The sequence below is a fragment of the Pogona vitticeps genome, chromosome 3 (assembly GCF_051106095.1).
Source record: "Pogona vitticeps strain Pit_001003342236 chromosome 3, PviZW2.1, whole genome shotgun sequence".
Taxonomy (NCBI): Eukaryota; Metazoa; Chordata; class Lepidosauria; order Squamata; family Agamidae; genus Pogona; species Pogona vitticeps.
The window spans coordinates 189,033,545-189,046,942 of NC_135785.1; the positions used below are offsets into that span (position 1 = coordinate 189,033,545).

At 39.9% G+C, this 13,398-nt stretch overlaps 2 protein-coding genes and 1 pseudogene across 7 annotated transcripts in view; 1 reads left to right on the forward strand and 2 right to left on the reverse strand.

Annotated features, from left to right (window-relative positions):
• The window catches only part of POLA1 (DNA polymerase alpha 1, catalytic subunit), a 285,573-nt gene that overhangs the window by 196,029 nt on the left and 76,146 nt on the right, over positions 1-13,398 (forward strand). For all 4 annotated transcript variants that reach the window (XM_072994276.2, XM_072994275.2, XM_078390450.1 and 1 more), the window contains exon 36: positions 2,103-2,196. In XM_072994276.2, the coding sequence (XP_072850377.2) occupies positions 2,103-2,196 (94 nt within the window). The remainder of the gene's footprint in view (positions 1-2,102; positions 2,197-13,398) is intronic.
• ARX (aristaless related homeobox) overlaps positions 1-13,398 on the reverse strand; it is a 138,942-nt gene that overhangs the window by 28,213 nt on the left and 97,331 nt on the right. The window contains exons 5-6 of one of the 3 annotated variants that reach the window (XR_013543564.1): positions 6,292-6,377; positions 149-6,167 (exon numbers count right to left, since the gene is read on the reverse strand). Coding sequence is in view for 2 of the 3 variants with exons in the window: in XM_078390451.1 (XP_078246577.1) it covers positions 6,353-6,377 (25 nt within the window). In the remaining variant the exon portion in view is untranslated. Of the gene's footprint in view, positions 1-148; positions 6,168-6,291; positions 6,378-13,398 lie in introns of those variants that run through there. The other 2 variants (XM_078390452.1, XM_078390451.1) reach the window with 2 other exon arrangements.
• LOC140706144 (U1 spliceosomal RNA) lies at positions 11,458-11,612 on the reverse strand (annotated as a pseudogene).

Here is a 13,398-nt window from a genome sequence, read left to right on the forward strand (position 1 = left end):
TGATGCTTTCATTGAGTTTTCTGCCAGAACTGCCCAAATGTATCAGTTAGTCCTGGTTTAGACAACTATCAGTACTTATTTAAGAAATTTGCTGCTCTAACATGCATCACTGCTTGCCACTTTAATGCCCACTGATCTAGTTTACACCTTTTTATTTTTATTTGCAATCCCTTGTTGGTTTTCTTATGATGCTGCATATTTTGATGCCATGAACAAATTTCACCACATAACAACAGGGTCGAATCCCCACTTGGGCATGGAAACTCACTGGGATATGGAATTGGTTAAAACACTCCTCAAATATCTCACTTACCTCGAAAGTCCTATTAGGGTCACAGTAAGTCAGTTCCTATTGCAGATTGGCAAGAAATAAGGGGAAAAGTACCATTTGTTACACAATTTCTTACATTGTGAAAATCGTCCATTTATTCCTACTCTGTTTTGTGTTCTTTAACCAGTTACCATTGCATCAAATGATCCATCCTCTTAACCAGTGACTCTTGTTGCTCATCTGCAACAGAGAAGTATAATTTCATAAAACATGCCTGAATATGTTGAATAAGAACACAGTTAATTAATTCATTTAAATATCTGTATAATACAGGCAGAATACAAAGGCCTATGGAAGGGAAGTGTCATTGTCTAGAATTGATGTAAATTATTGACACATTTGAATGATTTTAACTGCCCACTGTAGGCATCAACAAGTGGTGATTTGTGTTTCTTTTTTCTTAATTTGTCCTCGTGCAGATTGTTCTTAAATACTAGTCAGGCATTGTTGATCTATTCTCGCAGTTTGTTGGCATTGTATTGTTGGTCTTAAAAAATCTGATTTAGATCTTTAGGCTGTGAGCCCCATCCAGAGAGGCTGAGTAGACAGAGTTGTACCATAGAGCTTGGATTCTATTCTATATTCTGGGCAGATGAAACTGTGACATGCAAATACATATATAAATCAACAATTTTCTAGTGCCATGTGGTGCTTATTTGTCCATTAGGTTGCTACGCTTTCAGTTTTGTCCTGAAAGTGAAACTGTGTGAACTTTTTTTCCTCCTTCTGAACACCACATTTTATTCAATTTGATAGTCAATCTGATTTCTCTCAAGTGCTTGTAGAAGAGATTAGGTATACTAGTGTGCATATTATTTGTATCTTGGCTTTGTTTTGGCCCATTTCATGTTTCATTTAGTCAATTAAATGTAAAAAAAACCCTGTAAACATTAGAGTGTGTGGTAATCTATGGTATGATGTTATGGGTGCCATACAGAAATCTGTAGTAGACTAAGAAATCATGAAACTTGTAAAATACAGAAATCTAAACTCCTTGGTTGATTAATGAGAAATGAAAAGTACAGATTGCTACATTGAGGGTAAAATAAATAGAAAGAAACTTGGGAAGGAGGAGAAATTTTGACTGAAAAACCTTAGAGAATAATTTTAGCCAGGACAAGAACATTGTTTAGAGAAGATCAGAATAGCCGTGAAGTTGTCTAGTCTCAGGTAGGAGAGAATCAAGAAACAAACTACTAAATGTATAAGTTGACTAAATGTCAACATGCTTCAGCCATATTGGCATAGTATTTTAAGACATCTATAATAGTGTGAATAAATTACCCAGCCTTATGAAGCAGCTGACACTGATTAGCCTTGAAGCTATGGAATTCAATCAGATCATACACAAAGAGCTATTATAAATTGTGTTTGGCTTTAAGAATGAAAGTTAAAAGTAAGTTCTGATGAGATAAAACCATTCATTTATTGGTAAAATATCAATTGATCTTGTATTACTTAGATCAAACAACTTACCCATATTAACAACAGACAAAACAACAGCTATTTGCATTGGAAGGTTTTAGAAGAACTGGGAAATGGTTTAAAATTATGTCAGTTCAACTAAGTTGCTTCATAAACTACCTTAAAAGTTAAAGACTGACATGACAGCAAAAGTTTTTAAATCCAATAAATAATAATGCAATGACATAATTGTGTATAAACATTTGAACTGAACATGTTTTTTTCCTGTTTTTGTTAGTTTGTTTATCTTTGGTTACTTTTACTAATGTAACAGTACCATTGCATTTGTATTCTTTTTTCATTACAGTACTCTGACAAGGCCCTATTCACCCAGCTATGCTTTTACCGGTACATTTTTGATATGGACTATGCAAAGGAGAAACTTACTGCTCAAGAAAAAGGTACGTTAGATTAGCCTATGTGTTTTAAGCAGACATAAAAATCAGCCCTATTCTGTTGTTACTATCCAGTCGGCATCATTTTGCTAGGATCATTTACACAGATAGTTGACTGCATGCTTTCAGAAATTCTGTATATAACAAGGAAGCTGCATGTCATAACAATCAGCTGTACATCCCTCATTCTGTTGGAGGGGAAAACAATATCTACCTTTGATACCTTTATAAGACAAGCATTTCAACATTATCTGGTTAAAGTCTATGTTGGTATCTAAAGTCTTGGACAAACATTATAATGTTATTTTGTACACTGCTAGTTACACTAGGGCAGTGATGGCGAACCTATGGCACACGTGCCACAGCTGGCACACAGAGCCCTCTCTGTGGGCATACGAGCCATAAGTCGCCGTAGAGAATTACTTACCTGTCCTCCAATCCTGGATTTTGGGACTCTCCTCTGCTGGTGCAGTGGTCCAGCAGAGGAGTGCAATGACAACCATTACCGGTCTAATCCAATGGGGGATTGGAGGATCGGTAAGTATTTCTTTGTTAATACTGCCCATAGGAAGACAAACAAACAAACACTTAACCCTTGCAGTGCAGGAGCAGTTGTTTTCCTAAATTAAAACCTCAGCATTCGGGTTTTAATTGCAGGGTTGGCACTTTGAAATAAATACAGTAAGTTGATTTTGTTCTGCAGTTTGGGCACTCGGGCTCAAAAAGGTTCACCATCACTGCACTAGGATGTCTACTGTAATATTAGTAAATGCTTATCTTTGTAATATTTGTAAATGCTTATGTAGCTTTTCTCATTTAGTCTGATTTATTGTATTCGGTATAATCATTTAGGGTAATCTGCAGTGTGCATATCTTCGACTGTTGTGGAAGGGACAGATGCAGATCCATTCCCTACCATTGTGATTTATATTGTGTATTTTTATTCTTTTGAGATCATTGCAGCAGTGCAAATTCTGAGATGCTGTTTCCTTTCCCAGTAGCATTTCCTCTAAACTGCTGTGATGTAACAGAATGCATGTGGCATTGTAGTTCCTATAGAGAAAAAGGGTCAGTCACAGACTTCAAGAATTACTATTACTACTGGGAATATAGCAGAAGATTCATCTAAGTATGAGGGGGAAAGGGTTTGAAAAGTGCTTCACACTGGGATTGTGGATAGAGAAAACTCCTGGTAGCAAAGGTCTGGGAGCAGGAAAGAAGGAAAGAAAGAAATTATATATAACATTATTCTTTCTTTTTCTTTTACGTGTGTGTGTGTGTGTGTGTGTGTGTGTGTGTGTGTGTGTGTGTGTGTGTGTGTGTGTGTGTGTGTGTGTGTGTGTGTGTGTGTGTGTGTGTGTGTGTGTGTGTGTGTGTGTGTGTGTGTGTGTGTGTGTGTGTGTGTGTGTGAAGAACTATCCAAAACTTCTCAGTTCTCCAGTATTTTATTTAGTAAGACTTTGTTCCAAGTTGAGATATATTTAGAAAAAAGTTTCTGAAGAACTTTAATATAAACGTTTCTCCTTATCGTATGTGAAAAAGCATTACAGTGAATACTTGATTTGCTCCCAGTGAAGGGACTGCAGCATATATCCTAGCTGAAGGTGGAAGGCTTTATCTTCAACAGTAAACTGCAGTGGAAGATACAGATTGTTGTAATTGTTGGATTTGTTTGATGGTAAAGTTTAAAGTTACTGAAGATATCAGAATAGTATCAGAAAGTTAAAAAGAGAGGTTATGTTGAAATGTTTATTGATCTAAAAAGTGAGATGCTAAAAGAATTGACTGTCCTTTCAGAGTTTATTTCAGTGCTCACTGAGATCTTCATGCTATTCATTTTTCTACTGTGGATTTATAAAACAAACCAAATGCACGTTCAGTAGATACTTTTACACAGTTATAGCTGCATTTTATACTCCCACCTTCATAAAAATACTAAACATGCTCAGTTTACTTTCTGGATGAATAAACTGTAAAATTGCATTTAAAAAAATAAAATGGTTAAGCTTTATGCCCTACATGCAAAACACAAAACCTAACTTAGAATATTTGTTTGTATCCTGTAATTTAAACATTGTTTTTATCCTTCGGTGTTCATAACTTGGTGTGCCAAATATCAGTGCAAAGTGATTTTTATGGATGAGTTGCTAGAAAGCTTTACAAGGAGACTATTCATAATAGCAATATTTCTCAGAGTTGCTAATGGGTGGATCGTCAACATGTCTCTGTTAGCAACTGATGATTATTGAGAGAGGAATTGGCAAGATGCTGTAGCTGTGTCTCAGAGGATATCTAGAATGTAATGAAGTGTTAAAGACTGAACATTTCCACGAATGAGGATGGACTGCTCTCTAGTAGTCCTAGTACATTTTGCTTGCAAGTGGCATTGTTAGAATTTTATATATGTTGAAACAAAACACATTGTTACAATATGGCTGATAAAGTGCTTTGGTACCATCATGTTAATAACTGGAGTGGCTTTGGAAATTGGTTTGTCAAATGTAACTAGTAAAAAATGTGGCTTAGATCCATGTGGCAGTAATGAAGCAAAAAGCTGTGCTGGCATAACTGGATGTAACAGTTGCACAAGTAATAGCACAAACAACAACATGTTCATGCAGTCTCTTGTGCTTCTAACCGCGTAACAGAAAACTGTACTGGATTTTGCCCTTGCACTAATGCCTTACGTCCCCAGATGGTCTTGGACTAAAACACATATATAGTTTTTTTATACTTTTGTACAGTTCATATACATATGAAGCATATACAGTAGTGAAACAGACCTGATGGTGTCATTATAGTTTGGGTGGATAATGCTCTAGTTTATTATTATTTTTAAGTCTACTCAGTTTAGAAGGAGGTAATTCAATACAGAACTTCTTCACAAGGTTTACTGGAATGCTGCTAGTTAAATCCTTACAGTACGAGTAGATGTTGTCTAGAGGGGCGGGGTAAAAATCAAATAAATAAATAAATAAATAAATAAATAAATAAATAAATAAATAAATAAATAAATAAATAAATAAATAAATAAATAAATAAATAAATAAATAAATAAATAAATAAATAAATAAATAAATAAATAAATAAATAAATAAATAAATAAATAAATAAATATGCTCTGGGACAAGTTAAATCTTTCCTGAAGAAATTAGTCCAGTTTGCAATTTGGACTAAAGAACTAAATAAACTTTCTAGGCAATAATTGTTAAAACATTTAAATGCTTTCAGAATTATAGAAAATATGATATGAGATATTCCCCCCCTTTTTTTAACTACAACATCCAGAAATCTGCTGGAGTTGTCTCAGCTCGAATTCTGGTGGAATTGTCTCAGCTAGAATAAAAAAGTCCTCTTTGATATACAGTAATTTACAGCTTGTATATAAAAATCCATCCATTTCTGAGTTCTACGGCAGACAAACAGGCTGGGTGGGGCTAAGGTATGTGGTACTGAAAGTGAAAGTGTTTTTTTTAAATCGAGGCTTGAACAATAGTTTACTATAGTCATTTCAAAATAATCCAGCCAAGCAAGCTCACTGTACCATAACATCTTGACAACTGAGCATATTTGTGTTACAGTTTATAGAGAGGTGGTGTTTGCAAGTCTTACTGTATGCCCTCCTTGTAGTTGCAGTATCTTGGAGCTGCAGTATTCTGTTGTTCTAATATTCTGGATTTTCAGGCCTGTGGGATTTCAAATGCTACAGAGCCTTATTCCTCTAGGGTTTGCAGAATTTTAGTCATAATAATGATGTTATCATAATAGTGACAGTTTGCCAGATTCTAAGTTATAAACTTTTGGAGTTACAGTAGGTGTAGATTCTTGTTGAAAATTTATTCTTGCAGAAAGAGATTGTTTACAGATTGTAAAAGGTGTGGACATCTGAAAGAATTATAATTCTTCATGGTCTCCGTGAATCACACATATGGGTTGCTTCTGTGCTTCCACAAAGCTCCTCTCGGAACATTCTAGAGCTAAAGAGAAAGGCCTTTAGTACACTCCCCTGCTGCATCACAAACATTCACATGTCCAACAGCCTTCCCTCACTTCCTCTTTTGCCAAGGAAGCTTCTCAGGAACGTTCTTTGAGCATACTCACTTTCATTTTCTTACCTCATTTTCCTCAATTTATCCTCAACTCTTCTCTCTTCACCTCTTCATCATCCATTTATTTTTGTGTTTTTCCTTTAAAAAAAGAAAGAAAAAGATAGTTAGTCTTGAGGGGGGAGTTATTATTCTGTTCTTTCCCTGGCTGTTTAGGTACCTGCAGGCCCATTCAAAACATGCCTCAGCTGCAGAAATAAGATCTCACTTTCTGACAGACACTCTCAGCTGTTGGGGGGGGGGAAGAGCACAAGACACAGGCTTCCCATATTGTAGAAAATTCACAAAGGCTGCCTTTAAAAATTGGCAACATAAACTGAAGGTTTGGCTGTGGAAAAAGTCTCTTCGTGCTCAGATTACTTCTAGCTCCCATTCAAAATTTTCAGCATCATCTTCCAAATGAAAGACTATGGCCTCTAGTCAGTTAAAATCAGCCTCCTAGACCTCCAAACAATCTGTCCATGCTGAGAGACATTTATGGCCCTCCTCCAGAAACTGACACCACATACTCCACCTCCACAGATTCCTTGGTACCAAAACTGGCTCAACTTCCAAGTAATGTAGGAGAAAGCAAGAAATCTTCAGACCCTGGTACTGTCCCTACTAAAAAGTTAAAACACAAATCTAAATCACAGGACAAAGTCTCTGAATTGACCGACCTCAAGAACTATTACATTCCTTGGGGCTCTCCAATTACCCTATGGATACCTAACCACCTGCTATTGTTTCCCTAGATCACCATCATTTTCTTTGTTTTGTTCTCGGACACTTCATTTCAATTCAAGGCAAAGTGTATTGCACCAGTTGCTGCCTACCTCCATGGTATTACAGTCTTGTAGCAGATTCATGGGTGAAGGCAGAACAATATATCATTTTTACTTTACAGATGCTATGAGATCTCAGTTTCAAGGTCAACCTCAAAAGGCAGTGCTACAGCCAAATCAGATAGTCCAGTACATCAGAGCTACCTTTCATTCTAAGAAAGCCAGGGTGTTTCTCCCTTAGAAACAGAAAAAGTTCTGCATCTCATGCTGAAGTCACCACTTACAAGACTCAGAAGTTATTGGGTCATAAGGCATATGTGTGTGTTTAGTCGTTTAGTCGTGTCCGACTCTTCGTGACCCCATGGACCAGAGCACGCCAGGCCCTCCTGTCTTCTACTGCCTCCCGGAGTTGTGTCAGGTTCATGTTGGTTGCTTCGCAGACACTGTCCAGCCATCTCATCCTCGGTCGTCCCCTTCTCCTCTTGCCATCACACCTTCCTAACATCACGTTTTTTTCCAAGGACTCTTTTCTTCTCATGAGATGGCCAAAGTACTGGAGCCTCAGCTTCAGGATCTGTCCTTCAAGTGAGCATTCAGGGTTGATTGCCTTTAGAACTGATAGGTTTGTTCTCCTTGCAGTCCAGGGGATTCTCAAGAGCCTCCTCCAGCACCACAATTCAAAGGCATCAATTCTTCGGCGGTCTGCTTTCTTTATGGTCCAGCTCTCACTTCCATACATCATGACAGGAAAAACCATAGCTTTGACTATTCGGACTTTTGTTGGCAAGGTGATGTCTCTGCTTTTCAAGATGCTGTCAAGATTTGTCATCGCTTTCCTCCCAAGAAGAAGGCGCCTTTTAATTTCAGGGCTGCTGTCTCCATCTGCAGTGATCATGGAGCCCAGGAAGATAAAATTTGACACTGCCTCCATATCTTCCCCTTCTATTTCCCAGGAGGTGATGGGACCAGTGGCCATGATCTTAGTTTTTTTGATGTTGAGTTTCAGACCGTTTTTTGCACTCTCCTCTTTCACTCTCATTACAAGGTTCTTTAATTCCTCCTCACTTTCTGCCATCAGAGTGGTATCATCTGCATATCGGAGGTTGTTGATATTTCTTCCGGCAATCTTAATTGCGGCTTGGGTTTCTTCCAGTCCAGCCTTCTGCATGATGTATTCTGCATATAAGTTAAATAAGCTGGGGGACAATATACAGCCTTGCCGTACTCCTTTCCCAATTTTGAACCACCCAGTTGTTCCATGACCAGTTCTAACTGTTGCTTCCTGTCCCACATATAGGTTTCTCAGGAGATGGATAAGGTGGTCAGGCACTCCCATTTCTTTAAGAACTTGCCATAGTTTGCTGTGGTCCACACAGTCAAAGGCTTTCGCATAGTCAATGAAGCAGAAGTAGATATTTTTCTGGAACTCTCTGGCTTTCTCCATAATCCAGCGCAAGTTAGCAATTTGGTCTCGAGTTCCTCTGCCTCTTCGGAATCCAGCTTGTACTTCTGGGAGTTCTCGGTCCACATACTGCTGAAGCCTACCTTGTAGGATTTTGAGCATAACCTTGCTAGCGTGTGAAATGAGTGCAATTGTACGGTAGTTGGAGCATTCTTTGGCACTGCCTTTCTTTGGGATTGGGATGTAGACTGATCTTTTCCAATCCTCTGGCCACTGTTGAGTTTTCCAAACTTGCTGGCATATTGAATGTAGCACCTTAACAGCATCATCTTTCAAGATTTTAAATAGTTCAACTGGAATGCCATCACCTCCACTGGCCTTGTTGTTAGCCATGCTTTCTAAGGCCCACTTGACTTCGCTCTCCAGGATGTCTGGCTCGAGGTCAGCAACTACATTGTCTGGGTTGTCCGGGATATCCAAATCTTTCTGATATAATTCCTCTGTGTATTCTTGCCACCTCTTCTTGACGTCTTCTGCTTCTGTTAGGTCCCTCCCATTTTTGTCTTTTATCATGTTCATCTTTGCGCAAAATGTTCCTCTAATATGTCCAATTTTTCTGAACAGATCTCTGGTCTTTCCTTTTCTGTTATCTTCCTCTATTTCTTTGCATTGTTCATTTAAGAAGGCCCTCTTGTCTCTCCTTGCTATTCTTTGGAAGTCTGCATTCAAGTTTCTGTAACTTTCCCTATCCCCCTTGCATTTTGCTTCCCTTCTCCTCTCTGCTATTTCTAAGGCCTCGTTGGACAGCCACTTTGCTTTCTTGCATTTCCTTTTCTTTGGGATGGTTTTCGTTGCTGCCTCCTGGACAATGTTACGAGCCTCTATCCAAAGTTCTTCAGGCACTCTGTCCACCAAATCTAGTTCCTTAAATCTGTTCTTTACTTCCACTGTGTATTCATAAGGGATTTGGTTTAGATTATACCTGAGTGGCCCAGTGATTTTTCCTAATCTCTTCAGTCTAAGCTTGAATTTTGCTATGAGAAGCTGATGATCAGAACCGCAGTCAGCTCCAGGTCTTGTTTTTGCTGACTGTATAGAGCTTCTCCATCTTTGGCTGCAGAGAATATAATCAATCTGATTTCGATATTGCCCATCTGGTGATTTCCATGTATAGAGTCGCCTCTTGTGTTGTTGGAAAAGAGTGTTTGTGATGACCAGCTTATTCTCTTGACAAAACTCTATTAGCCTTTGTCCTGCTTCGTTCTGAACTCCAAGGCCAAACTTCCCTGTTGTTCCTTTTATCTCTTGGCTCCCTACTTTAGCATTCCAGTCCCCTAGAATGAGAAGAACATCTTTCTTTGGTGTCAGTTCTAGAAGGTGTTGTAAATCTTCATAGAATTGTTCAATTTCAGTCTCCTCAGCAATGCTGGTTGGTGCATAAACTTGGATTATTGTGATGTTGAATGGTCTGCCTTGGATTCGTATTGACATCATTCTATCATTTTTGAGATTATATCCCATTACCGCTTTTCCCACTCTTTTGTTGACTATGAGAGCTACTCCATTCCTTCTACGGGATTCTTGCCCACAATAGTAGATATGATAATCATCTGAGCTGAATTCGCCCATTCCTGTCCATTTTAGTTCACTGATGCCCAGGATGTCGATGTTTATTCTTGCCATCTCCTGTTTCACCACCTCCAGCTTCCCAACGTTCATAGATCTTACATTCCAGGTTCCTATGCAGTATTTTTCTTTGCAGCATTGGATTTTCCTTTACCACTGGTATTGTTCCTCATGCTCACCTTTGCATGTGTTCACTTCAGGTTTTATACCTATTTCACTTCAACCCTCTGAGAGAGAGCTCCATGAAACCTATGACAGTTTCCCCTGAGCTAAATTTAAAATTCCAATGGTGGGCAGATTATGTTCAACCTTACTCTAGGAAGGCCCTTCAAATCATTTCACCCAAAAGTACAAGCAACCACTGACATAAGTCAAACAAAAGGATGGGGTGCTTATTGCAAAGGGCACTGACTGCACAGTTCTTCATCATCTCTGGAGAGAATGAAACATCAACAAACTAGATCATCTCACAATTTTCAAAGCATTCAGGGCTGTTCCAACCTCTCTTGAGGGACAATGCCACAGAAAACACAACCACCATGTACTACATAAACACACAAAGGGAATGCAGTCTCAACATCTGTTATTTCTAGCATTCCTGTTTTGGGAATGGTGTCTGACTCATGACATATTCCCCGTAAGAATACACGTAGCAAGACAGCAAAACAACACAACAGACAATCTCAGATGCAGAAAATCACCAAATCATGAATTAGAACTAGCACCCGACATTTTCAACAACCTTCGCAAGCATGGGGGCAATCCGACTCTAGATCTCTTTGCCACAAACTGAACACAAAGTGTTCTAGATACTGTTCTTAAGTGAGATTAACTCAGTGGTCCCTAGGGGATTCATTCATGCTATGCTGGGCAGAGCACCTATTCTATCTATTTCCCCTAATTCCATTGCTCCACAGAGTCATTATCAAGCTTCATTAAGAACATGCCAGAGCAATTCTCGTCACCCTGTGGTTTGCTGTTCTGAAGTGAATGGCTTTCAGATTTCTCAATTTACCCTGTGTCCTTCATCTCTTTCAAAACAGAGATCTACTGTATTTTTCGCTCCATAAGATGCACTTTTTCCCCAATAAAAGTGTGGGGGGGAAAGCATGTGCATCTTATGGAGCAAATACAGTTAAAAAAAAGGGTTCAGCCACCACCACCCAGAAGCCTCCCACTGCCATGCTGGGAGGCCTCTGAACTGGCACCAGAGACTGCTTGCTGTTTGGACCTCACCATTCTGCATTGCTGGCTTCCCAGGATCTGTTTCCTGCAGCCCACTTGGAAAACCAGCAAGGCTAACAGGCCTATGGCAGCAGGAAGTAAAAACAGCCAAGGACCAAAGGGGAAAGATTAATTCTACAAAGACCAGGGGAAACCACAAACGTAGTTCCCCACTTAGGCAGTTGATTTTCCCACATTTGGGGAAATCACAGGGGTCAGCACATGCAAAGTGCAATAGATGAGCCTTACCCTGAGAAAACCACATTTACAATAATGGTATCTCCCCTGCCAGGTATGAGTTGGAATGGCCCCTCCAATTCCTGCCCCTTTCTGTGCCCTATCCCCCAAAGGCATGGTGACCCCCAGCTGCACCTCCCGATCAGAACAGGGCTGCACAGCCCCAGTCCCGAAAGAGGCCAGGAGAGCTCTTCAGTGTTTTGGGGTGCCCCACAGGACCCCCATCAGGGGCTGGATATTCCTCCCACAATCCTGCAGTGCACAGATACTAAAGGTAAAGGTAAAGGTTCCCCTTGACAATTTTTTTGTCCAGTCGTGTCCGACTCTAGGGGGCGGCGCTCATCCCGCTCTTCAAGCCATAGAGCCAGCGTTTGTCCGAAGACAATCTTTCCGTGGTCACATGGCCAGTGTGATTTAGACACGGAACGCTGTTTACCTTCCCACTGAGATGGTACCTATTTATCTACTTGCATTTGCATGCTTTCGAACCGCTAGGTTGGCGGGAGCTGGGACAAGCAACGGGCGCTCACTCCGTCGCGTGGATTCGATCTTACGACTGCTTGGTCTTCTGACCCTGCAGCACAGGCTTCTGCGGTTTAGCCCACAGCATACCTAATATGCGGGGAAAGCAGGGAAAGCGGGGAAATTCAAACTTTCAGTTAGTGAAGAGGCTGTTTGTCTGCTTCCTTGATAGTCCAAGCAGTTAGAGAGCTGGGAGAGAGACCTGGGACTGCCTGGTATTGTTGTTTTAAAATGTACAATTTATTTTAAAAGCTGTTTGTTTGGGGTTAGTGCTGGGATGAAAAGGTGCTCCGTTTGAGTTAAAACCTGCTTGTGTAGAAATGTGCATGCTTGTCTTAAAAATCTGCTTGTTTTACTTTAAAAGCTGCTTGCTTTGGGTTAAACTGTGCTTGGGTGAAAAGGTGCTCCGTTTGAGTTGAAACGCGCTTGTGTAGAAACGTGCATGCTTGTCTTAAAAATCTGCTTGTTTTACTTTAAAAGCTGCTTGTTTTGGGTTAAACTGTGCTTGGGTGAAAAGGTGCTCCGTTTGAGTTGAAACCTGCTTGTGTAGAAACGTGCATGCTTGTCTTAAAAACCTGCTTGTTTAAACGCTGCTTGCTTTGGGTTAAACTGTGCTTGGTGAAAAGGTGCTCCGTTTGAGTTGAAACGTGCTTGTGTAGAAACGTGCATGCTTGTCTTAAAAATCCACTTGTTTTACTTTAAAAGCTGCTTGCTTTGGGTTAAACTGTGCTTGGGGGAAAAGGTGCTCCATTTGAGTTGAAACCTGCTTGTGTAGAAACGTGCATAGGGGTACTTGCCTTAAAAGCTGTCTGCAAAGCCTTTCAGATCAGCGCCGATCAGCTGTTAGGTGGGGAGAGGTGAGGGGGAAGGAGCGGAGAAGAGCAAAAAATGGCTGCCGGCTGCCTGCTGGCTTTTAGCTGTTTAGGGCTCTTTTCGACTGTTCAGGGGTCTACCAAGGCACTGTGAAGAGCAAGGCCCAGTCTACAGTACCTGGTAAGTGACGTTATTTTAAGTTTTTTAAAGTTTCTGACCTCCCCTCCCCATAAAAATGCATTAATTAATTTTCAATGCATTTTTATGGGAAATTTGGATTGAACTTGCAAACTTTTCAACTAGTTCTGGGCATCTGATAGAGAATGTATTTCCAAAGGATGTTGCAGCAAAGAAACTAACTGTGCCTCGTGACTTCTAACTGGGTTACAGTACCTGCTTCCTGATTTCAGCTACTATAGTTTGTATTCAGTTTTTTTGGCTCTTCAAGAACATTGTTCATGGCTTTGTATGACCTAACCTGTTGTGCCTTGCATGCTATAAACGTTCAGTTATG